The 27,323-nt window shown below is 36.7% G+C and overlaps 1 protein-coding gene across 8 annotated transcripts in view; it reads left to right on the forward strand.

The window, feature by feature from the left end:
* Positions 1-16,211, forward strand: part of MICU3 (mitochondrial calcium uptake family member 3) — a 48,617-nt gene extending 32,406 nt beyond the window's left edge. For 4 of the 8 annotated variants that reach the window (XM_072037152.1, XM_072037153.1, XM_038178475.2 and 1 more), the window contains 6 exons: positions 1,209-1,309; positions 1,637-1,808; positions 3,446-3,554; positions 4,519-4,676; positions 7,678-7,752; positions 13,791-16,211. In XM_072037152.1, the coding sequence (XP_071893253.1) occupies positions 1,209-1,309; positions 1,637-1,808; positions 3,446-3,554; positions 4,519-4,676; positions 7,678-7,746 (609 nt within the window). In that variant the 3' untranslated portion in view covers positions 7,747-7,752; positions 13,791-16,211. The remainder of the gene's footprint in view (positions 1-1,208; positions 1,310-1,636; positions 1,809-3,445; positions 3,555-4,518; positions 4,677-7,677; positions 7,753-13,790) is intronic. The other 4 variants (XM_038178476.2, XM_038178477.2, XM_038178473.2 and 1 more) reach the window with 1 other exon arrangement.
* The last annotated feature ends 11,112 nt before the right edge of the window (positions 16,212-27,323 follow it).

The raw sequence follows: 27,323 nt of genomic DNA on the forward strand, positions 1-27,323 counted from the left end.
TATATTCTATTTTGTACTCTAAGAGTGGAGACAGTAGGCATACTTTCATAAAAATATGGTGTTGCTGATTGTCCGTCCAAGGCAAGCTATTAGCAGAGACTACTGCCTCCCACCGTTTGCTTTTAAATAAGATCTTGTCTTCGTAAGAAAATGGGAGCTTGGACAGAAGTTTCTCCTTAGGCAGGTGCACAAGAAAGCTACATATATTTTTGAATTTCAAATATAGTCAGATGTACATAAGAACTGAAGGACATTTCCATGGTGGAATACTATGGCTTATTTAAGACCCTTATTTTGGTGAATCATTTTTCTAGCTCTTCAGTATATGAAGAGTCTCCTTGTAAAAGAGGTAAAACTCAATGCACATACATTGACAGTTATGCGTAATGAATATTTATATAGTTAAAAAAAAATGTTGCACATACTTAGAAGTCTTCCTATAACAAATGGTCAAAATGAGTTGTTTCTACTCTTCTCATGCCTTAGAAGTTGATAGTTATTTATTAAGGAAAAAGTCTCTGCAGGGACCACATCCTCAGGAGATGATGAATATTCTTAAGAGAATAAATGAAAATAATATCCCTCCATGGAATTTTGTTTTGTTTGTAGTTGTTGTTGTTTTTTACAATTCTGTTGTTTTCAATCTCTTTTGACAAGAAAATGTGATCTGTTGTCTTCTGCTACTTATAACACAGAATCAAATAACGTACACCTTATTGATTGTTTCTGGAATACGGTTCCATACTTATTAATTATGAAACATAAAATAAGATTATATGATGTAACTACTTTTAATATCTTTGTAGTTGCTTAGTAGAAAGTAGAGGAGATTGTATGCAGAGGGTGTTATTCTTACGATTTACCTCAACTGACTAGATCATTTTTTTCTCAAGAGCTTCTGTTTTTTATTCTTTTTTTCCACCTTTATCATATTAGATTAGATTGTTCACTGTATTCAACCATTATATTAGATTGTTGTTCAGAGTGTTTTCTACTAAATGCAATTAACAGCCGAAAGTTCTTCTGCATGAAAATTGTGTGACTAAATTAACTTTAATTTTAATACTAAAATCCTTTTAATACTGTGAATGTAAAACATACAAACTTGTTTGATAGAAAGGCCTATTGTGCTGATAGTCATTCCCAGATTATAATTCTGTAACTGATCCAATAATGGCATTTAATTTTTTTTTATTTTAATATTTAAGCGTGCTGATGATACTACAAGTTCACTGTCAGATACGACGCTGCTTGTACACTTTTTTGGCAAGAAAGGAAAAGCTGAACTGAACTTTGAAGATTTTTATAGGTGAGTCTCTATTTTATGAATTGTTTGTAAAGAAATATTTATATGTTATAATTAATGTTTATTACATTACTATACATATAATTTATCCATTTATGTATATAATGTATATGGGATACAAATGTTATTTTTCCTCAGCACTACACATACGAAGAGCAAAATAAAGCAATTAACAAAATAAAACAGATATGGTTTGATTTTGGGGCTGATCCTGTGTGGAGCCAGAAGTTGGACTCAGTGCGGGTCCCTTCCAATTCAGGATATGCTATAATTCTATAATAAAAAGCCATGTGCTATAGCAATAAATATTGCTTCATATTTATGCTTCAGATTTATGGACAACCTACAAACTGAAGTTCTAGAGATAGAATTCCTTTCCTATTCTAATGGGATGAACACCATCAGTGAGGAAGACTTTGCCCATATTCTTTTGAGATATACAAATGTGGAAAATACATCAAGTTACCTGGAAAACATGCGCTGTAGGATTCCTGAAGAAAAGGTAACTGTTTAGCTAGGATAGCAGTGGGCCACAGCACCAAATCCCAGTGTCATCAAGGTGAAAACATACCGTTGCTGGACTGAAGTTTTAAGATTCTGTCTCAGATCTCATCTGCACCAGGAATTTATTCTGATAATAATCTGTGCATCTTCCATTTTTCAGATTTCTTCTTCAATACAAAGTAGAAGAGTAAATAACATCAAATTATTTGTGTTCATTATGTGATTTAGTTAACGATATTTTTGAAGCTTTATATTACATTCAAGTTCACCTTAAGCAACAAAAAACATAAGATTTGAGAAAACAATTTTCTAGCAATGAGATTTTAAAAAACGCTTTTTTCTGACTTCTTTTTTTCATTGGATTCAAATCTAGCTGTATTATAGTTTTAATAATGGGTCACATATATAATTACTGATGGGTGTGTGGTTCTTTTTGATGGCTGTGGAATGGAAAGGGAAGGCAGGGCTGTCTCTGTTGTACCAGATTAGGTGTAAGAGGAAGCAGTATGGGTGGGATCAGAGTTTCTATTCACTGACCCTTCCTGAGTTGCCAGTCTAGCTGTTGAGGAGTTCAGTTCTAAGTCCTCTGTAAAAGGTCTGCATAGCTTTTAATATATAAAGCCAAGACAGTGCAACAAAAATTGTGTGAAGCTCTTTTTTCATGGTTCCCAGATGTTTTTTTGTTTAACTGAAACTACTACAAATATCAGTTTCCAAGGAAAGTCTATGAATTTTAACAGAATTTGTGCACTAATATAACAGTTTTATTTGCTGTATTAAAATATAATCTGCCCAAAGGAAACTGAACTTTTTAATTTATTTTACATAGAAAGGTATTCCTATTCTAGCAAATGAGAGGCAGGCATTAATTCAATCCTGGCTCAATTCAAAGTGTCTGTTTAAGATTTCTTTCACATATGATTTAGAGGTAAATTATCAGCACTTTGCATGTGTAGAGGGAAGTAGAATACCACAAGAAAAGAAAAAAAAATGTTCTTTTAACAACTTAGCACCTTCACAGAAGAAATTTGAATTCTGATCAAAATTTAAAAGGTTGTTTGTGGGTTTGTTTGTTTGTTTGTTTCTATTTAAGTTGAACAAGCCCTGTAATGTAAAACATAGAGTATCAACTGAAGAGATTTACATGGCTAAATCTGGATATGTAAAACCCTCAACTTAAAGTATAGAGCTTACATTAGATCTTAACGTGACTATGAATTCAGTGTATTTTTGCACACACACATAAAATTAATAGTAGTTTGCAGATTTTGAGTAGTAGACATATTCTGATATTTATGCAAACCTGAACTTTTATTCTCAGTATCTGCTGCCATATCATAAAAATCCTCCTGGAATTTTTAAGAGTGCCTTAAGTTGTGGAACAGCATTTTTAACTGTATTTTGAGTGTGAAGTACTGTCCATTGCAGTGGCAAATAGGAAAAACATCTTACATTCTTCAGGTGGCTACAATTCTTTACTTCACTATCTTCAGTGGAAACTTTTGTTTATTTTGATGAATGTAGTATCTACTATTAAATGAAGTAGACATATGTAATGGCAAGGTTTGTTTATTCACTTGTCACCATTACTGATAATTCTAATGGTACTAATACACATATTCTTTTATTCATTAGGGTATCACATTTGATGAGTTTAGATCATTTTTCCAGTTCTTGAACAATCTAGAGGACTTTACAATTGCAATGCAAATGTATAATTTTGCAAGTCGTTCCATAGGTCAGGGTAAGTATTATTATAAAGTCAGATAATTATTACATTTGTTGACAAAGATACTGAACTGTTGACAAAAAGAGAGAGGAAATTGTTCTGTGAGTCCTAGTTTTTAGTTTTAGCATCTAAGGTAAAATGCTAAAAAGGCTAGAAATCTAGCTTTGAAAGGGGAAGTCTCAATTATCATAAAAGATATGATAAAGCTTTACAAAATCATGTGAGTGGTAGATATGCAGAACGCAGAAGAGTTTATCACCAAATCCTGCAATACAAGAGTTAAGAGGCACTTGATGACACTAGTAAGAGATCAGCCTAAAGCAAACAAAAGCATTTATTTACACAGTGGGTCTGTGAACTCAGGGCTGTGAAGTTCATAGAAGGAAACAGTATCAGGAGGTTCAAAGAGGAATTAGACATATTTTTGAACAAATCAGTAAGTGGGCACTGAAAGAGCACATACCAGGTGAAATGCTTAACACGACAGTTGAGATGCTTGGTGAGTGCAAGATGAACAATCATGAAGATGTCAAACTTGTGTGCTCACTCCAAGTAGCATCTCAGTGTGTCTAACACGTTAGCACCAGTGTAGTCCTACCTTATGTGGCCTTACGAAAGGAATATATGGTTTTCTCTGTGCTCGATATTCCAAGTTCTGTTTTTGTAAATTAAGTAGATATCACCAGTATAAATGTAATGTAAGGTGAATTACAATAAATTTTTCTGATTTTGCTACATATAGTATACTACATGTGGGCTGTTGTATTTCATGCAAAATAAAGGATATCGTATGTATTATTACCATTTGAGAACTACCTATTTTAGACCTGTGAAATTAAGTTCTACTTTTCATGTTTTATTATTCTTGAGTGCTTAAGTGTGAAAGCTTATTTTAAAAGTTTACTTGATTTTCCTAATCCCAAGTTTCTCAAGTTTAAATTTCTGTGTTTATTTTTCTTCTGCTATTTTCTTTATGTAGATGAATTCAAGCGTGCTGTGTATGTAGCCACAGGTGTGAAGCTTTCACCACATTTGGTGAACACAGTGTTCAAGATTTTTGATGTCGACAGAGATGACCAATTGAGTTACAAAGAATTTATCGGCATTATGAAAGATAGACTTAATCGAGGGTTTAGGGTAAGGATTTTAATTTTTGTAATTACCTTAATTGACTTCACTACTTACTGTTACTTACTTTGTGATCTGAAGCATCAATATGTTGCAAACCAAATGTTTATATATTTAAACATAAGTTAGAGAAATCCTGAAGCAGTCAAACAAATCAGATTGGAGATGAACAATCCACTGCATACTGTATTTTTTTTCTGTATCATTCAACTGATTGATTAGCATTAGGAGTTTTAACAAGGATATTAATTACATCTGTTTTTTTTTCAGGAAAAAGAGTTTGTCTCTCTAACTTGGGCAGTTTAGTTAAAGGTCCATCAGCTGTTTTAAAACATTTAAAATACCAAGTGTTGACAATGAGTGTTGGAAAGAGTTGCAGCATATGATAGTTTAAATTTTCAAATAAAGAATTAGTGAAGTTACACTGAACAACACTATATTCTGCTTCAAAGTTGCTTTTGATAATTTAAACCTGTAGCTAACATATTAAATTACAAGAAGCTAGAGGGCAGGAAATTACTTGCAGAAAATTTTCCTAGGGAACAAGCTTGTAAATCACACATAGAACTTTGTCCTTTAGGTGAATGTATAGGCCTTACTGCCCTCTTCAGGTTCAGTGTAATACAGTACACTGTAGCAATTGTAAAGTAGCAGAAAAAAATTAAATTAGAGTATGATCAATAACAGTTGTATTGTTTTCTTCATATAACAGGTGTTAACATTTTCAACCAAGTGCAAAATTCTGTTTTTACCTACAACCTAATCCCTTAGGCATAAATTTTGAACTTTAACCTCTCTGTAAGGAGTGTATAATGGTTTCTAAATTCACATTTTGGTATATTATTTCTGTAATGTAATTTTAGTCATTTTTAATTAGGTTTCTAAATGCAATTTTAGAACTTTCTGTGATGTTGGGTCTAATAGGTTACTTGTTATTTTTGTAATATGACCTAATGTAAAAGTGTGGATAACAACCACTACATTTGTGATGAGCTTATTTTCTTGTTGGTCCTCAAATCCTTTATGGTGTGGGAATGATGACTGTTTCATAACCGTTTCAAGATGTTCAGCTATATGTTTTAATTGTTTACTAAATGTAAATGTGCAGTGTATGTTAATTTAACCAGAGCACAGTCTGCTTACTAAGCAATTCTTGTAAGTGTTTTACATGTTTCTATTTCACAAAATGCATGACAGAAATCACATACAATTCTTGAGTGTCATCCAGCACTATTTAAACTTATGCATGTGCCTTTCTTTTGCTGAGGCCACTTGAAAATATTCTAGTAGACACTATAAAAACTATGAGGGATAGGCAATGATGTTTAGACAAGTAGCACCTTCATTCATAAATGTTGAGTCTAGTTTTAATTATATATTGGATATCTCCTGGATTGTGTAGAAGGAGATCATGATTTGGTCCTATAGCTCAGTGACCAAAAATACTATATTCTTTTTTTTTTTTTTTTTAACATACTTACATGCAGATTTGATAGATTATTCAGGGAAAAAAGAAAAAAAAAAAAAAACTTTCTTTTCACTGGTCAGTAGTACTCCAAGACAGCTACAGTACCTAACTTGTCAGTTAACCACTTCAGGAAAGGTTTTGTAAGCATCACACAAACCTGATTTTTCTGGGTGTGTGGATAGTGGTCTATGATGTGAAAACTCTGCACAAATCCTCCTTTTAAGTTTAGTAACACCTCCTTCCCCCGTATTGTTTTGCAAGGGGAACAAGAAGAAATATAAGAACCTACAGTCCAGAACCGATTGGTGGAAAGTGTTATGGAGTGCTTCCTATTGTTTGTACATTTAAAGTTGTACACTATTTAGTGTGATCAGACCAAGTAAAAATTTACTTTTTAGCTTCTACACTGTGGTAGGCTCAAACATTGTCTTGTGCTAAATCAAAACTAACAAGTCACTAATCTTTTCTTTGTTAATAACTATGTTTTGAAACTATATGAAGATTTGGTCAGTTCATTGTACAGGTCAAAGAACATTATAGCTTCCGCTTATGTAGTAGTTTGTAGCTCCGTGGAAACCCTTGCCTTGTCAAATTTTAACCTGTGTTATCAAGTGTAAATGCCTGATTTTAATATTAATTATCTTACAATTAATGCCTGCCCAGTCAGTGTAGTTCCTGATTATCATTCTAAAAACATCTCAAAATAGCAGATTAAAACAGACCTATGATGTGAAGTGTGATTTCACAGTTAGCATTTCTGCTTAGTAATTCAACTTTTTTTAAAGTAGCTTTATGAAAATGTTTGCCCAGAAGAATCTTGAGCATATTACAAATCTTGTTACTAGAACCATGTATTAAAAAAAAAAAAGGGCATTTGTAATTATATAATGCAACTAAAGTAAAGGCACTTAAAGCAAGAGCAAAGAGTTACTCAAGTGTGATGAAACTGGAATTCTGAAAGGTCTGTGTCCTATTTGTCCTATTTAAAAACTGAGCCATAAATTTTTGAACTTGATGTCAGGTGCTACCCCTTATAGAAACATTATAAATGTTCATTTTAACATGTATTTGAAGTATGGTTTTGAGAAAACAAAATCTTAAAGAGTTTATCAAATGAAATTTCTCTCTTTTTGGAACACAGTATCATAATCAGAGACTTTTTATGGTTTTACTATTTTGAAGCACACTAGTATATAATCTGCCATCAAGTGGTCAGTTAGAGTATTGCCATAAACTTAAAATGAAAAGCTTCTTTTCTGATTGCTGTTTGGTTTAAAAGTTATTTCCTTTTTTTTTTTTTCAGTTTAAAAATATCCAAGTAGATTCCCCTTCCTTTATAAATTAAATTTTTAAACTGAAAGATTCAGTCCTTGATGACTAAATGATAAAGGTTTTACCTAACAAATACAATACTGTATCTTCTAGTTATTCGTCACTTAAAGCCATTTTTTTTGTATTTTCATGATACTGTTGTCTTATGCTTAACTGGCTGCCTTCACATGTTGTCTGCATCTGCGCACTTCTCCATCTTCTGCTCCACAGGGCTACAAACCTATACAGAGGTATACTACTTTCAAATCCTGCGTGAGGAAGGAACTCTATAGCAGATAAATTACGGTATGTGTTAGCTGCCCAGTCTGAGTGTGCTGGCATGCTTGCAGGAATGGCTGAATGTTAAACTGTCACTGCGTTGTTTCCCATTTCAGAATTCAGGAGTTAAGTTATCTGATTGTAAGCAATGTAGTAGCTCCAAATGTCATGTTGTGTTTTTGACTGAAGTGGTAGGATTTTATTCTGGAGTTGGCAATAACTAATTCATGCTGTCAATGTTTTGTAAGCCAATTGCAACTTTGTGCTATGTTTGGAATAGGGAAAACCATCCTTTCCTAGTTTCTGTTACTGTTTTCTGTCTGTCCTGTGATCATCTTTTCAGTAATTTCTCAAGTACGTAGAGCTAATAAATATTTACCAATGAAGATTCTAAAAGCAAATTTTTCTCTCTGAGGGCCAGTAAGTAACTTGATTCTTCTTTGATTTATACAGTTGCTTTTGAAAACAGAAATGTGGTTTGGGCACAATTTATTCTACATCAGAAGTGTTCAAAAATAGGCACTGTGACTGCACATGACCACCATGGCTGTTTCTGTGTATCCACCACATGAATATTCATTCTTACAATTAAATTGTATTGTGAAGTGTAAAAAATGCAGTTTAAATATTCTGGAGACATATTGCAAAACCACTCTGGACACAGCAGAAATGTTTGTTTGAATCTTAAACTCCCTTGCGTAAGTCAAGAGTTTGCTCCTTTGCAATTGATGGTTTTGGTGCCAGCACCTTTTTCCTGTTTATGTTTATAGGCTTTGCAGCAGTTGCTAATGAAGACCATTAGCAGCAGCTAATATAGGTCCCAGATTTATTATTTTGCAATGGGGAGGAACAAAGAGATGTACCAAACAAAACCCCATAGCCAGTGGTGTGTGAGTGAACCAGTGGAGTAGCCAATGCATCTCACGTGCTTTTGACTCGGATGTTTTGACTATGGCTCCCCCAATGTTTTAAATTCTGAGGAATAATATTAAGCTGAGATTTCTCATCTAATTGATCTTTAAAGATCAATTGAAGATATCAAGAAGACATGTCTGGATGTCTCAGGTTTAAATATTTCTTCCCTAACTTTTAAACAGGCAGGAAAGCAAACAATATAGGTTCATTCATTAGGATTTCCTTGGATCCTGCTTATCAGAGGTGGTGGCTGGCTTCCAGCACAGTGGAAAATCAAGTCTTTAAGAATGAGAGGTGTGGTCCATTTACTTGTACTGGTAGCCCACCAGCTTACCAGTCCCTCAGATGTTTTTCTTTTGTAGATGCCTGTGCAAGATAGGGAAGGGAGAAAGAATAATACTTAAACTACTGACACATCCCCATGGCATGTGTCCCAAGCTGTCGTCTTTAGTACTTTTTGTACTTTTTTCTTTTTCCAATGAAGTGTCACATCTTTTGAGAAGGATGCTTTTTTGAAATGCAGTATTACTATTACTAGCTAGCTTGGGGCATATCCAGGTTTGTGCAGCTGATTTGTCTTCACAGAAGAACATGAGTTCCATTTCATCTGCATACACGATACTGTTACATTAGAATAATAATAACCATAGGATTATTTCTTTATTATTTTGATTAATTGTTAACATATAGTTAGTATAACCTAAATATTGAAACATTTTACTAGTACGTAAGGAACAAAAAAGGAGAATTGATCTTAACAAAGTGTCTAGTTTCTCCAGCCAATTAATTTCTATTAATTATATAGCTATATTATAGCTATAATATAGCTATATTATGTAGCTATAAATAGCTAATGAAGTACTTGGATTACTAAAATGTTGGTTTAGCTCAACAATCACATAAGAGGAAATTTGTAGCTTCAGGTAAAATGAGTGCAACTTAATCTCTTTTAAACTTTGACTCTTTCAGAATTTCCTTTCTTATTTTCCCATATCTTTAAATATCATGCTGTGTCTTTTTGTCCCCACTAATTCTGCCATTGATTAAGTTGTTTTTGTTTTTGTTTGTTTGTTTGTTTTACATTTTACATTGCCAGGTACAATCTACATTGTAATTGCACAAGTATTGTTTAAACTCTGAACTTGTCAAGATAGCGAGCAGCTGTTACAGGACGTAGGCAAAACATTATACAGTCACGATGCTTTCCTGATACCTTCAGTGAAGGTTATGTGGCTGACTGGAGCAAAATGAAGTGACACAAAGGAATCCAATGTCTAATCATCATGCCTAATAAAATCAGTTTAGTGGCGAAAACAGAGACTGTGATAAATGCATCAAGTTTACATACCTAGACATCTTGACAGAGTCTGAATTCAGGCAATAAATTGAGTGTTAAGATAGAGTAAACTCTAAGAAGAAAACATATATTAACGTATACAGATATTTGCACACATACACGGTGGAGATTTATAAAGGGAGATATTATCTGTATTTTGTCTGTATAAAGTCACTTTAAAGGAAAATTTTTGAAGTTGAATAATGGAATAATGAATAACAGTACACACTGTGAGACAGCACGGAGAAAACAAAGTCATTCCATGTGCAGTTCCATGATCACAGGCAGCCTCATGATAGTAGTGTAGAGATGCTGGTTAATTTAGCCTGCTCTTGCCACCTGGAACTCCTGAGTGATGGAATGCTTCTGGTATCAAAAGCTTGCTTGTGTAGGACAATATCAGATGCACATTCCTTGTGCAGTGAAGAATGTGGTATAAGCCTCATACATGTAAAATTCCTTCTTCCCTACAGACGTGTTGGTCAGACACTGCTCATCACTTGAGTAACTGCTCCTTGTCTCTTGTAGTAGATTACGTTAACATCTAGTTGTTAGCTCTTCTGAGCTCCTTTTGTGTAAAATGTTACATAGCTTATAATTTGATATTATAAGTATTTCTTAAAGGTAGTTACAAACTTTTGTGATGGAAACTTTAGTCAAAATATTTAAGAAGTGGTTTAGAGTTAGCTATTGGGGAGAAAGTAAATTTGTCTTTGCTATACAGTATGAGGTGAAAGTGAATGAAAAAGAATTATTTTCTATTTTGTTTTTAAATGGAAAAGAGAATGAAGACTGATTCATTGGGGATTTGAAATTGAAAAGTTTCAATTGTTAATTAAATTCCAGTCTGATGTACAATTTCTGATGTACAGAATGGAACAAAACACAGAACATAAATTACGCGAAATACAAAAATCTGCTGTGACCGCACCCCAAGATTAGATACAGTGTGGTTTCACTGAATTTTACTTTGTTCCAAATGTAAATGTAAAGATTATTGTGCTTCGATATACTTACTGTGGTAAACTTAGAACTCTGATGAAAAAAATGCAGATTTTTGGCATACTTACCACTGATTATACCACAGTTTGAACTGGCACCCTGAAATGGGATAAACAGTTCATTGTGCTGAACAGTGCATCTCTCTAAATTGCACAAATGCCATTTGCTTCACAGCATAAAGAATGTTATACCCTTATAATAAATAATGAAAATCTGTCCTTGGGGATTAATTATACAAGCTCCCTGTGATCTAAAGAGCTGACAATGTTGTTGGAGAGCTTGTCTTTCTACATTGTTCTTGCTGCAGGGCACAGAACCTGGCTTGGCATCAGCAGGTGTACTGATTTGTATGTACTGTAGGGAGAACAGGAAAAAAAAAACTTTACTAAAGAATTGATGAGTAGAGTTGAGAGGAGGACTGTACTCTGAACGTGTTAAGAAAAGGCTATCCATTAAATTTTTAACAAAGCCCTTCCAGAGTTAATTTAGAATCACAGCATCACAGAATGGTTTGGATGGGAAGGGACATTAAAGCCCACCCAGTTCCAACCCCCTGCCGTGGGCAGGGACACCTCCCACAGCCCCATCCAGCCTAGCCTGGAGCACCTCCAGGGATGGGGCATCCACAGCTCCTCTGGGCAACTTGTGCCAGTGCCTCATTGCCATATAGTAAAGAATTTCCTCCTTACGTCCTTACATCTAATCTTCTTTTAGTTTAAAACCATTATTCTTTCTCCTATCACTGCAGTCCCTGGCAAAGAGTCCCTCTCCATCTTTCTTTTCATTTCTGAAGCAGGATGCTAGAGGCCAACTTCATTAGGAATTCTAATCCATTCAAACATGCTGTTTGATAAACTGTTTCTGTATTCAGTAACTGTAATAGGTATTTAAGCTGTTAATTCTGATTGTATTGACTTTTACAGTATTGGCATAAATACTCTGTCACAATTGTAAAACTAGAAATGGAGATGTATATCCCAATGATTTATTCAATACCTTAAGATTTTTGAATTACAAAAACTGTTTGTTAGGTTATCTGAATTTTGTGGGGTTTTACAATTTCTAATTTTTTTTTTTTTTTTTAGGAAGTAATAGTAGGTAAAACAGAAATAGGAATGGTTGGGGAAGGAAATTTCACTTTGAGAAAGATGTGAAAGACTTAAGCATGAATTTAGAACCTCATTTTTATTCATACTTCAATAATAAATTACTATCTTCGATCTTCTGGTTTGTCATGTAGTTAATACTTCAAAAGCTGTTAGTTTCTATACTTTACTATTATACAATAATTGAATACCTCTATCAGAAGAGAGAACTTTTAAAAATAAAAAATAAAAACTGAAGTAGCCTGATGCTTAACTCATCTCCAAAGCAGAAGTAAGAAGTGTGGGATAGCCACATCTTAGTCACTTTACAAATGTAACTGGCAGTTACAGAAGTCAGACTTGGTACTAAAATTGAGTAGACCCTTAAAAACATCTCTGGATACAGTGGGAGGAAAATATTCCACTGGAATAGGAAGATATCAGACAGCAATGTGACAAGATGTTTCTTCTGTAAGTTTAGTACACTGAGAGTAGATACAACAAAAATGTATACATTTAGAAGTAGGCGAACAGTTCATGTAGTTTAGCATTTCTCTTACAGATTTCCATGAACATTTCTCTGAATCCGTTTAATAAAATAAAAAGTAAATGCATATCTTAAAGCACCAGTTAATCAACTGAATGTGCTTTTGTTAAATACTGCAATGCATTGTACAAGTAATGCATTTTTAAATAAAATTGACCATAAATTACATATTAATGTAAGTATTATTTCTAATATTTCATTTAAAGTCTGTGATATATACTGCTGTGGATTGGATTGTTTTCTGAGTATTTACAACTTCTGCATAATACTTTATGATTTTAATTATACACCATGAGTAATAAGAATAGTAATAAGGATATTTGGGAATATAGGTTTCATTCTGTAATGGGTGGTATTGTGTGATGGCACGATATTTTTCACAACTTCACTTAGATAACCAAAACAAGCAGTCTCTCACCTTGACTCTGTAACCATTTTCCTGTAGATGCTGAGGGATTACAATTGAAAATTACTTGAAAATGCTTCTGACTCATCAACAGTTGTTCCTCCCTTAGCTTCTTTCCCCAGTTGCTATCCTGCTCTGTCTTTGTGTACACACTATCAAAACAGGCTTGTGAAATTAGGTATAGTGGAAGAAATAAGGAGATCTAGTGATGCCTGCAGACAGCATACAGGCTATTTAGTCTCCCAGGACAGGCTTTGGCCATTATTCCTCTCCATTCAATGGGCACTTAATAATGTTACTGAGCTACAATGCAGTTTAGGTTTAAGGTAACCTAGTATAAAGAAGCTTTCATATCATCTACTTTTTGTTATATTTGGCTTTTGTTAATCCCTCAGTTTCATGAACATGAATAGCTATGTTCATGCTAGAGGTGAACTTTTTTGGTGCAGTGTCAACATGAAGAAGGAAGAAACAAAGCTATATAAAGAGTAGGAGACACATCTGAATGAATAGGAATAGTCCTTTACTACAGCTTTTAATATAAATAGGCTTTGGTTGAATGCTGTGTGCTGTGAGGTGAGGATGTTTTTTGAAATCTTACCCTACCTAAAGGTTTATAACCCTCATCGTAGGTACTTTTGAGCCATAAAAGTACTTGATCTTTCATTATTTTAGTATTAAATCATATATCTAGTTTGTATGAGTCTGAGTAAAATTTAATGTAGTATCAGAGCAAAAAACATCTTTTTTCAATTCTGTTTTCATTTTTCACAGGAGAGTCCAAAGTCTGGTTGGAAGGAATATTATTCTTGTGTGATGACTGTAACCAGTGAACATCTCAGAGATCTATGGAAGCAATTTCGGAGACGAGATATGCTAAGATAAAGAAAGAAATAAGGATTACGTGCACTGGCTAGAACTATATTTATTCCTATAAATTCTGGATGAAGAACAAGCTAACCCAGGTGAATTGTGAATCTTCCAGCTGTGTTAGAAAACAGAGGACAACTTTTCCACTAAAAGTACTGGTTATGAACCCTTACAGCCAGTTTTCAGTATGTATTTATTTAAATGACAAACTATCCTCTGATTGGCAGAAGTCTTTTTTTTTTTTTAAGATCACATTTTGAATATTTGTCATTATTTTGAGATACGTTTGTCACGTAAAGGAAAACAAAAAAGGATTACACCTGGGTAAGCAAATGTTTTGGCAACGAACACAAACTGCCCGTATCAACTTAGACTGTGAATTTGCTTTCAGAAGAACACTACTAAATGTTTGCGCTGAATTGGAAATGAGAGTGTGTTATGTAGCATAACAATTACATACGAGTTGAATGTACAAATTAAACTCTTAGAAGCTATAACAAAGCAGTTATATTGAAAATGGTAATAATATTATGGTCATAATGTGAAAGATAGGTATTTACCTGAGAGAGGTACTGTATGGACTATAATGTTGAGATTCTCTAAGTCTTACTATTATTTTTATTAATTTATCTTTTAAAAAGTTATATTGATTTTAAGATATCTTATGAGCAATATGCTGAAGGAAAGTCAAAATATTCAAATTCATGTTAAATAACACTTCATAATATTTATTCTAAACAGTATTTCCATATGTATAAATTCACTTATAAGAGTAAAATTTCATGTGTTCTTGTGAATAGTGCACTTTTATATGAAGTAAGACATGGTACTGAGTAGAAATTGTTGTCATCTAATTTGCTATTCTGGAATGCAGCATCTGGAAAATGGTTAAATAACTTGTGTTTGTGTCAAACTAAAAAGCAAAAGAAAACAAATGCATGCAGCAGCTCAGAGTAACGCTCAGTTATATGATTTGATTATTATGCATCAAATATTAGACATAAATTGGGTTTTAATAAGGTGATGGAGACTACAGACAGTCAGTAGCCACCATGACCTTTTATGTCCTGTACATTTAGATGTTACCAAAACAGTCATAGGGACATTGTTAATTTGTTTTTTCTGTTCTCTATTTTTTTTCTTTGCAATTCAGTAGCCGTGTTTTTTCTTACACCCTTTCAAAATGATTATTATGTGGTCTAATTAGGTCTAAAGAAACATGAACACAATTTTTATATCATACTTGAAAAGGTTCACTGGACCTTAACTAAATCTGTATATGTTTAGGAACAGTCTGTGCCTTGAAAGATTTCTATCTGGATAGACACTTTAAAACTAATGTCAACAAATTAATGTTACCAGAAAGGTAAGTGTTTTGTTTGGTTGACAAGACAAAACCAAAATAATGGTTTTAAATCTTCTATTACTCCAAGTACTTGTAAGCAAACATTCCAAAATTGTGTTTAGTGCATGTTGTTTGAATACCATCTTAACATTGCATGCAAGTGGAAAAGATGTATAGCATCTGTGGAAGAACACCTAAGTTCATAAATACTTAATTTATCATAAGAATTACCTCTATTTAAAAATTAAAACAAAATGAAAAGCAGGCTGTTTAAGAAATTCCTCTTCAAAGATTAAAAAAAAAGGCTAATTAGAATGTCTCTTTAGGTGTGGTTTTAATCTAAGAAAGAGCCAGTTCAGAAAGCTTTTGGAAGATGCTATTTTAATTCATGATAAATACTTACCAAATTTCCAACTTGACATGCTTAAACCACTGACAACAAAAATCAAAAAAGATTTGTATACAGGTTCTTGAACTGACACAACAGAACATGGATAAGCTGCAATCCCCATGTGATCATTTAGGGAATCATTGGTATTCAATGTATCATCTTGGTACGCAGAACTGTCTCACTGCTTCTTGTCAGTGTATGTGAAACCCAATTTGTTACTTCAGCAATGAAGGACAAAAAATGGGAAGAAAGGATAGGGAGTTATTGAAGGAGTTGCCCTCCATCTTCAGTCCCTGCTGCCTGCTCACAGTGGTCCTCACTGCGGAGAAGGCAGCAGCACCATCATCATTTGGCTCCTCCATTACCCTAGGCAATAGTGCACTTTGCTTTTAAGGCTGGCTAGAGACAATTTTATCATTTTTCTATATATATTTCCTAACTGTAGGCACTTAATATAAAATAGAATGTGAAAATGTCAGATTAGTTTTTAAGAGTATTTTTCTTGTGTTTAATAATAATTTATGTAATGTAGAATATGAAGATATGCATATAATATTGTTTATTTCAAAATAAATGCACTTGAAACTTATTTTCTTTGCAGTATATATCGTTCTTCTGTTACTGATCTTTATTTTGTGTAACATGGGTGTGCAAGTACTTTGCATTAGAACATCTCTTCATCACAAGGCAGGTGAAAACAAAATATTAAGGGAAATGCCATCTGCTGTGGGGGCACCCCTCAGATAGGCAGCAGTCAGTGTGCTCAATAAAAGCTTATTCAAAATCCTCCAAATTCCTGTCAGACGAGAAAATGTATATGCTGCAACTAAGTAAAAGTTGAGGAACTGAAGGCTTTGACGTTTTTAATCCAGCTCTCAGTCTCTTCCATGAATTAAGAAGACTGTAACAATGCAAAAAGTTATTTAGTGGATGCTAGGAACTACTTGCTGAGGCCCTGTGCATCTGTAAATTCTGATAAAATGGTAGCAGCTAAACCCTGCAGCTTTGTGCTACTAGCTTGTCTGAACTCTGATGAAATCCTCCTTCCCAGCAGAATATCCTGTACAGTATTAGCTGCTCCCTGCTAATCTTCTGATGGCTAAAGTCACGCTGTCTGTGCACATTTTGACAGTAACTTGGTTCCAATTACGTTCACCACAAGTTTATGCACTTTCTTCTAAAGTTATCAGGCTGAAGAAGAAGAAATATGAGCTAATGGTGTCTAACAGCATATTGTTGGTCATACTGCCTGCCTTTTTTTTTTTTTTTTTTTTACTTGGTTGCGTCTTTTCCTAAATATCAGGATAAGAATGCATTCAAACAAAATGAGAATAAAACAATACAGGAATGTTACACTTTGCTTTGATTCAACATTGCATTATCCTCTCAAAGTAATGAGCCATCATGCTCCCTTGTCCCTCTGGGGACACATTTGAAACAGTTTCTGGCAAAAGAACTCCAGGCTAATACTTGCAGATTGATAAAAATCAGACCAAAATCTGACTATTCCAAAAATCAATCTGAAAAAAAAATACAGCAGTATCAAGTCTGAACACCCCTTAAAATCAAGCCAAAGCTAATCTATTTTCTTATATATGTGAGGTCTGAATGTTCAATACTTTTTCCCAATATATGAACATTCATGAAAGCATTTGTTTGGCATCCTGAACCTGTCAGCAGATGGTGCCCTTGGATATATTACACACAAAAAGACTACTAAATACATGGAGAATGCTTTAATCTTGAATGAGTAACGTTAATTTTTACCACTACCTTGACTTACAAATTCTTCCTCTTCCTACAGGAGAACATCACTAGAAAACAACTAGAAGAGTTCCATAAGAATATTAGTATCCAGATTAAAAATTGTAATATAAAATACCTAGTCTGTATATATAAATATGCATATGAACTGCAACTTATTAAATTTTCAAGTTTTAGTAATAAGCTGCTATTCATTTAATATAAGGAAACAAGTTATTACTCCTGGTTGCTTTTTTTTTTCAGAAATTAGACAGAGCTGAGTTACCTACTTATACATCCACTTTAGTTTAAGAAATAATTGAAATTAATATCACTGCAGAAGAACTTTACCTGCTCCTGTTTCATTGCAAATTTTTAATTTACAATTTCCTTCTTAGATTGATAATCCTTCTCCTTTTTAAACAGCTATAAGCCATGCTTTTTTAATAACTAATTTTACCAGTAAGCAGTTTAGGTGATATGCCTGAGGTTGTATTTTCTGGTTGGAAAGAATGAAGTCATTTCATTCTAATCCTGAATTAGAAGCTACAACCTCAATTCAAGAGAGGTAATGCTGTAAGGAGGAAAAAAAATAAAAAAGTCAGGTATTCAAATCCCTGCAGTATTATACTGAGCCACATATGCTCTTTAACAAATGCACACAGAGAATTGCACAATGTCCAGAAATACTGCAAACCATTTAAAATCAGCAAACAAACTACACTGCATAACAGGTCAGCCCTGAGTGATGAATGTGTTTGGGGGAATAAACAACACATTGAAAAAATTACTGCTGAAAGTGACAGAGTGGGTGGATAATAAGCCTAAATACAGCTTTGAACAACGTCCCTGAGGGCAGACTCTGCAAATACAGTATTATATCAGTCTGGAACAGCAATCAGGAAATCACCAGGAAAGATTTAATTACTTGAAAACTAGCTAAATGAGCCTCTCCCGTGGAGAGCCGGACAAATTTTCACATGCTGGAAAGTGAAAAAGAACATAAATAAAGCTTACAGCAACAGTTAGGTTTGGTATGCAAACAGTTGTAATTTATTAAGTACCTAGATAGGGTGAAGGAGGAGCAAGAGGGTGAATACCTGTGGGCCAGTGGTTCAATTAAAACATGTCCTATGGCTAGAATAGTTAAGACAGGAGTGGCTATCAAGTGGCTTTTCTTATGCAGCTGAAAACCAAAAATGGCAGATGGTACTTGAGTCCAGCTGGCATGCAACATGCATTTTCTAATTCGTTTCTTAGGAAGGAAACATTGCAGAGAGATTTCTTCTTCCATGTGCAGCAAGCGCGCTCCATCTCCCAAACACTGGAGAGAAGCAAGCAGCACATGGCCTGTCGTGAAGGTCAAAGAACATCGCTGCAGAGCCACTGGTTTGTCTAATTAGCAATGTGTGTCAGCTTGTCTGGGTGTCTTGTGTTGATGCAGATTCCTGCTTCTACCTTTTTGTCTGTGTATCGCACTGGTGTGAAGGCAAATAGTTATCCTCCTGTCCTGTTGTCCCTCCTCCTCTTCCACTTCATGTGCGGGACAATTGGTGATGGAGAGAAGATTCCATCATAGTGGATTGGTTACACAAAGGAGAAGATGTTCATAGTCTATAAGCCATAAAGATTATTTGAAAGAAGTATGTATAAGAGCATTTTCATGTGTGTTTATCTAGCACTCACTGTATTCTGTATATACCTAGTTCAGGAGTTTTTAATTGACCAGATAAACATTTTTCTAAAATACTGTACTTAAAATGAAATTAAAACTATTATGAGACTGTAGGAAGAATAATGCTTTATCACTTTCAAATGATTTTAGCATTCAGTAAATCTGTGACATTAAAAGGAGCTCATGATATGAAGTCTTGTTATTTCACACTCGGTTGTTGTAATGGTAGTCTTAAGAGTTAAGGGAAATTTTCTAGCTGAAATGTAATGAGCTGGATACACGTGTTGTATTTCCAGCTACTTATTGTAACTCATGAGTGGGCTGTAAATGTGAACATCTATGGCCAGCCCTGGATATTAAATCCTTAGGAAACTAAATGAAGGCTGAATTCCCAATCTAAGCCTGACAAATGCTCTCTTACTGCAGTACTCTGGTATTTAAATTACATGTACATTAACAAGAACACTGTCAATTTACATAAATGTTGTTCTTCAAGTTATTTTCTTTTGTGGCTCATCTTGCTTTTTTTTTTATTATTGTTTTGAAGTTTTATGACCATTCAAACTGGTACAAAACTGAGCTCTGAAGAGGCTTTTTATGCCAGATTATCAATAATAGATTGTTTCTCTCTGCCATATATTAAACATTCTCCTTTGCTTGATGTTTCCTTCTATTTTGCTGTTTTTACTTTACAAGGTTGATTATCAGAAACTGCTTAGCACATCATAAAAAACATTCAAGACGCCAGTGTATTTTCATTAGATGTCTACATATTATGCGTATCTACTATGGTTTGTTCTATCTGGATGACTTGCTAAGATCAGAAGTCCTAGTACATTTTGTCACTTCCCAAATGCACCACAGTGCTCTGAACTGCCATCCACACACAGTGGACATTGTAGAAATGCAATAATTTGCATATCAGGGAACTCTTCATTATCAGCAACAACTGTGATGTAATTCTTCATCTAAAGGTGGTGCTCTCAATGAAATGGAGCCCCCCCAGACTTTCACAGGAGTATCTTTCATATTTTTTACTGCATGCTAGGACATAAAGATGACTACCGTTGAACCAGAATGACCATGATTTTGGATCTCTAGGAAACACTGCGTTACAGGAGGCTCAGGGGCAACCTTATCGCTTTAAGGAGGCTGTAGCGAGGTGGGGGTTGGTCTGTTCTCCCACGTGCCTGGTGACAGGACGAGGGGGAATGGGCTTAAGTTGCGCCAGGGGAGTTTTAGGTTGGATCTTAGGAAGACCTTCTTTACCAAAAGGGTTGTTAGACATTGGAACAGGCTGCCCAGGGAAGTGGTACAGTCACCATCCCTGGAGGTCTTTAAAAGACGTTTAGATGTAGAGCTTAGGGATATGGTTTAGTGGGGACTGTTAGTGTTAGGTCAGAGGTTGGACTCGATGATCTTGAGGTCTCTTCCAACCTAGAAATTCTGTGATTCTGTAATAATAGCTATGTTAATAATTATACTAAACAGTGAAGTACCAATTTTTGTAGAATCTGAGCAACAAGAGGAAAATGGTACTGGCCATTAAAAAAGAAAGCCAGACTACAGAAGTCCATTTCCATGAAGGGGCAATACAATTCTTCTAACCAGAAATTGTATGATGTAATTTGAGGTCTTTGTAACCCTTCATCTTTTTGTTCCCGCATCTCTGGCAACCTGCCACCTCTTTATATAAATAGTTTTGTATAACCACTATTATCATAAAGAATTAATTACTATGTTACATAGTGTTCTTTTAGCATCGTTCCCTGGCATCTGTTTTTGCCTATCCTGTATCCTTGAAGGCATTCTTAAATGGTTTACAGGAGAATTCTAATGTCATGAGAACTCTTTTCCTAGCATACATACAGCAGCATGGCACTGCCGTCTGAACACTGAGGGAACTGTAAGGAAACATAAGCCAAGGCAATAATGTACCTTTTTCCTGTACCCTTCATAAACATGAGGGGACAAAGAGTTGGATATTGTAACATTAGAGAATTAGGCCAAACATGCGATGTATGTATGGTGACTGGTAAAATAACACATATTTATAAAATAGTGATAGAATTAAGAAGCTTTCCATAGACCCCCAGGTACAACACAAAATCTTATTTCCACTTATGTATACAGTTTCCAGCAGCTATTCCCTAGAAAAAATCAAAACACCAGGTGCCTTTTCTGAGAGAGGTCCCTCTGACTTACTTCCAAGTATGTGTCTGAAAACACATCAGTGGGATTAAATTGCTATGATACAGAATACTACAAATGAAAGGGAAGATGAAACACTACAAGGTACTTGCGTGGCCTTGATTTACATGGCAATTGATTACAACCACAATCTGCAGTGATTACACCATTCCCCCTTGAGACAGAAAAACGGGATTCCCGTATTACTTAAAGGGAGTGCAATCCCTCTCAAAATATGAGGGTCTGAGGTACACACACCACTGAGTACTGAAAATCTTAAGACTAGGCAGCACCGAACTGAGAAGGGAGGAGGAGTCTCTTTGGACCTTTGTGTAACAGAAAGGAAACTCAGATTTTGGCCCTAAACAATTGTTCTTAGAGACAAGCTGGGAGCTGGTTCTTTTTAACCCAGCGTCCATTTCCACATCTTCAAAGCTAAAGAACTGGTTGGTTGCTCTGTTGAATTGTGTTCCAGGCGGAAAATCTCATGTTCCTATTAGAAGAAAGAGCTTAATGTCTTGCTTGGGTCCTAAAGATGAGTTTTGCATTCAGACGTACCCCCTCCAAGACAAACAGCTACCTTTACTTTGTGGGGCTCATATTCTGCATAAGAGATGCGTAGCTTCAAGCTTCATGATGTCTCCTCTCGATGAAGAGAGGAGGTTGCAGATGTATAAGAGGGCAAGACAACTTCCCAAACTACATCGCATTGCCACAAAACTACCTCAGCATATTCCTGCCAGGGCACAAAACCCCTTTGCAAACCACCACAGATTAGACATTATGGCAAAAAAGGGTGGAGCACATTGGTGATTTTTTTCTGCATACCTTATTTAGTGGTCTCTGGGCCACATGTCAGAAAGTTGTGTCTCATGCAATAGTCAGCAGTGAGCTCAAAGAACTCCCCCCTGTTCTCTCATCTCCCAGACCCGAGTCTCAAAGTTTACCCTTCAACTGCTAGACCATTCTTTCGGCCTGGAGAACCTTAAGGCACCTTTTTCACACTGCCTGATGTTCAACCCTAACAAATACTTAAGAACATTCCTGGAAGGCAGGCTTACCTGAAAGCTCTTGAGCTTCTGAGTCGGTGGGGTTTTATTCTTATTTACTATTGTTTTTCTTATGTTTTTAAGGGCTGGAAAGGGAGCTTAGAACCCACAGAACTAGTTTCACCAAGAACAGACAAGGTGAAGGAAGCACAAAACTCTTCAACATTAAAGAACTGTAGAAACCAGGAACACTTACCTGCCAGCTTCTGAACCTGAGTCACTTCCACACTGCTTCACAGGGAAGTCGCACCAGCAGGGTTCTGCCATACTAAGAAGGCACCGCCAACATAGCTAGCTCATAGAGTCACTAAAACTATTTCACAGAGTTGGTTAAGAACATGAAATAAAAGCAGCCTACTGGGGAACACTGAGCCCACCACCACGACAGCAGAAAAGCACCCTAGACAACCTCAGCCTCAAACTCCCCCTGGGAAGGCAATGACCCACAACTCCTCAAGCTTCTTTTATAGCAAAGGTCAAATGACCCACACCTGCCAGGTTTCACTTAACGAGGGTGGAGCCAAGAGACCTTGTGGAATAGGCTCCTCTACCTGGCTTCAGTCTTTTAAAGTCAATTGCTCCTTATCACTAATAGAAATAACCTGACAAGGGGCTTAGTGGTTAGAGTTGACCTAATGAATTAACTACAAAAGGTGCACAAGGGTCGTATTTCTGTTAGTCATTCTGTCAGGAAAATTAGTACAGAGCCTGTTAAAATAAATAAATAAATAGATAGGTAGACAGATAGAGAAATCAAAGAAATCAAAGAAAATGACCTTAAAGGCAAAGTTCCTATCACAGACTTTCATCTGTCTAGTCACGACAGATAAAGAATATAGCAATCAGAATCACTTTTCTTGGCATTAATGCTATTTAAGTCTGCTTTTCTGAGATGTCTTCCTTATGCAGGACTTTTCAAAATCTAGCCCCGTGACCTCTGACTACTCTATTTACTTCCGCTGCGTATAAGCTATCACGTATAAATCCTCATGTATAAATCCTGATCCTCACTCACTATTCAGGTCAAAGACTGGGCTGAAGGTCTGGGCTTTGATTTGGTTACATGCCCACATTGCCGTTTCCTGGCAGGTCATGGCAAGAAGATTGGCTGGCTTGGGGGAGCTTCCGTACACGTGGCTTTTAGGCTGCGGCCAAAGTGTTCCCCTAGATCTGGAAGTCTGAAGACGGTTGCAGTCTCCAAGCTCAGATACAACCCCATGTTAGTCTGGCGCAACTGATTTTTGTGTTCCTTGCACTGGCTCTTCCTTCACCTCCTCTTCAGAGGCAAGGACACGCTTCTCTTTTGTGCTCCTTCGTTAGTAAACAAACCAGGAGAGATTCAAGCCTCTTTCTTCAAGTCAGTAAGATACTGGGCTACAGAGATGGCGAAGGGCCTAGAGGGGAAGACGTATGAGGAGCGGCTGAGGTCACTGGGCCTGTTCAGCCTGGAAACGAGGTGGCTGAGGGGAGACCTCGTCGCAGTCTACGGCTTCCTTGCGAGGGGGAGTGGACGGGCAGGTACTGATCTATTCTCTTCAGTCCCCAGTGATAGGACCCACGGGAATGGTGTCAACCTGAGGCAGGGGAGGCTTAGGCTAGACATCAGGAAGAGGTTCTTCACTGAGATGGCTGTCGCACACTGGAACAGGCTCCCCAGGCAAGTAGTCACTGCACCAAGCCTGTTGGCATTTAAGAAGCATTTGGACTGTGCACTTAGTCCCGTGGTCTGAACTTTTGGGTAGACCTGTGTGGTGCCAGGAGTTGGACTCAACGATCCAGTTTTGGGCCCCTCGCTACAAGAAGGACATCGAGGTGCTTGAGCGGGTCCAGAGAAGGGCGACGAAGCTGGTGAGGGGCCTGGAGAACAAGTCCTACGAGGAGCGGCTGAGGGAGCTGGGCTTGTTCAGCCTGGAGAAAAGGAGGCTCAGGCGTGACCTTATCACTCTCTACAGATACCTTAAAGGAGGCTGTAGCGAGGTGGGGGTTGGTCTATTCTCCCACGTGCCTGGTGACAGGACGAGGGGGAATGGGCTTAAGTTGCGCCAGGGGAGTTTTAGGATGGATCTTAGGAAGACCTTCTTTACCAAAAGGGTTGTTAGACATTGGAACAGGCTGCCCAGGGAAGTGGTACAGTCACCATCCCTGGAGGTCTTTAAAAGACGTTTAGATGTAGAGCTTAGGGATATGGTTTAGTGGGGACTGTTAGCGTTAGGTCAGAGGTTGGACTCGATGATCTTGAGGTCTCTTCCAACCTAGAAATTCTGTGGTTCTGTGATTCTGCGGTCCTTAGGGGACCATTCCAACTCGGGATAATCTATGATTCTATACCCGCCTTTGGTTTCAGTGAGAATTCAGGCCCTGAAAACAACCAAAGTTTCTTCTAGATGGTGTTTTTTTCTGAATAGGATAACTTCATTTCCCTTTTGAAGACTTACAAGGATGTAGTAACAAAAGCAGATGCAGAAAACAGCACCTGAGGCACAGGCTACTTTTCAGCCTGCGCCGGACTATAGGTATTGTTATAAATGACTGAGCCCCAAATAGGGTTACAGTCAAAGTTTACAATTTATTAAAGGAATAGAGGTAAGCAAACAGTGCTGGGTGCGCCGCGAGTCTCTGCTCCACCAAGACGCACACCAGTTACATCAGGCGGCTTGTTTTTATGCTCCTAGGCTAATACATATTCATCACCACTTTTGGAAAAGGCAGGGTTCTTATCATTAGTTTCCCGGCACCTGAACCATCCCACGTATCAGCATACGTATCAGTCTCCGGCAGTCCCTCTGGGGGTCGCTCGTACTGAAGGCTCCTAGTTTTCCTCCCAGGCTTCGTCCTTCGGTTGTTCTTCAGCTCCTCCCCCCCCCCCCCCTTATTTAGTGGTCTCTGGGCCACATGTCAGAAAGTTGTGTCTCATGCAATAGTCAGCAGTGAGCTGAAAAAACTCCCCCCTATTCTCTCATCTCCCAGACCCGAGTCTCAAGGTTTACCCTTCAAACCGTCTATTGACACGAACTGCTAGACCATTCTTTTGCAACATACAAGAACTATATACACTAACCACTCTGTTTCTCTTGGACTTGTGGTTATTTATACAAGAGGATGTAAGACAGAAAGTCACATTTCATGATGAGGCCCTAGCATTGCTCCATATTGACACGAATCAGATGAACATATTTCACAGGATGATATTATCATTTCAGACAAATATAATCTACGTAGCGTGAAGTGTTCCGGCATGCTTACACCCTGCCAAGGGCCCAAAAATGGGACCTTCATTTTAAGACTGCATGGAAAAGAAAACAAAAACAACAACAACACAGAAGGAACTTTTCCTTCACCTAAATTTTATTATTATTTTGCAACTCCTGCAGGTGTCCACAAGAAATTTTGCCCCACCCTCTCCCCCCAAAAAACAAACAAACAAACAAATACATTGTGGCACAGAGGCATAATTTCAGTTCACACCAGTAGACGGTCTTCTCACTGAAGCGCAGTTAAGCCCCACAAAGTGCCAAAAACCTGCCAAAACGTAATGTATTTACAAGTTAGTTTTACATGTTTGCATTATTTACTTGTCTGGTCTTGCCTTTAGGACTTGACCTGTCTGTGGGGGGGACGGGGTGGGAACATGTAATGCCGTGCAAGGTTGTTTGGGTGTATGACTGACAACATGACTTTAAAATTTTGAACTTTTTGTACAGAAGCAAAACACAGAAGAGTACACTATCCCCAAGGGAAATGTGGAAACCACCCGTTGCTTCTCAGGTTTAAAGTAAAAGGTGTAAGCATCTGTTAAGGGGTGAGAAAAAGTGTAATCAGCTGTTTGAGTACAATTCTTATGTATACAGGAACATTTTCCTCTCCAATTTCCAACTTGGAGTGCAACATTTTTCATCATGCTCTTAGAACAGGATTCTGATTCTAACAATGGTTCCTAGTGCAAATTTCCAGAGAAGAGAGAAGCTAACCAGTCCTGACTGCTTTGAATGGGATGGAGAGAGCAAACAAATGTAAATGAAGAAAATAAACCTGTAGGAATGTTTTCAAATAATTATCATTGTCCAAAAGCTTTAAATTGGTTGAATCCTTGAAAATTTATTAACGGACACTCAGGTAGCATCACTGAATTTGAAGTAGTAAGATAGACTTGCATCGTTGCAGAGCCTCAGTCACAGTTTAAATTGGCACTGCCTCTAATTTCACGAGAACGAAAGAGAAAAGCACATCTTTCTACCGTGTCAGATACTGGCAGACTTGGGGGAGGGGATGGGGTGGAGGGGAAAAAGACGGTTATTCAAATTAAAAAGTAATGTTTTCTTCGGACATTTCACCCAATACGTAATATTTAGGAGTAACCAGACTACAAATGAAAGGGAAGATGAAACACTACAAGGTACTTGCGTGGCCTTGATTTACATGGCAATTGATTACAACCACAATCTGCAGTGATTACACCATTCCCCCTTGAGACAGAAAAACGGGATTCCTGTATTACTTAAGGGGAGTGCAATCCCTCTCAAAATATGAGGGTCTGAGGTACACACACCACTGAGTACTGAAAATCTTAAGACTAGGCAGCACCGAACTGAGAAGGGAGGAGGAGTCTCTTTGGACCTTTGTGTAACAGAAAGGAAACTCAGATTTTGGCCCTAAACAATTGTTCTTAGAGACAAGCTGGGAGCTGGTTCTTTTTAACCCAGCGTCCATTTCCACATCTTCAAAGCTAAAGAACTGGTTGGTTGCTCTGTTGAATTGTGTTCCAGGCGGAAAATCTCATGTTCCTATTAGAAGAAAGAGCTTAATGTCTTGCTTGGGTCCTAAAGATGAGTTTTGCATTCAGACGTACCCCCTCCAAGACAAACAGCTACCTTTACTTTGTGGGGCTCATATTCTGCATAAGAGATGCGTAGCTTCAAGCTTCATGATGTCTCCTCTCGATGAAGAGAGGAGGTTGCAGATGTATAAGAGGGCAAGACAACTTCCCAAACTACATCGCATTGCCACAAAACTACCTCAGCATATTCCTGCCAGGGCACAAAACCCC

This window comes from Anas platyrhynchos, chromosome 4 (assembly GCF_047663525.1).
Source record: "Anas platyrhynchos isolate ZD024472 breed Pekin duck chromosome 4, IASCAAS_PekinDuck_T2T, whole genome shotgun sequence".
Lineage (NCBI taxonomy): Eukaryota > Metazoa > Chordata > Aves > Anseriformes > Anatidae > Anas > Anas platyrhynchos.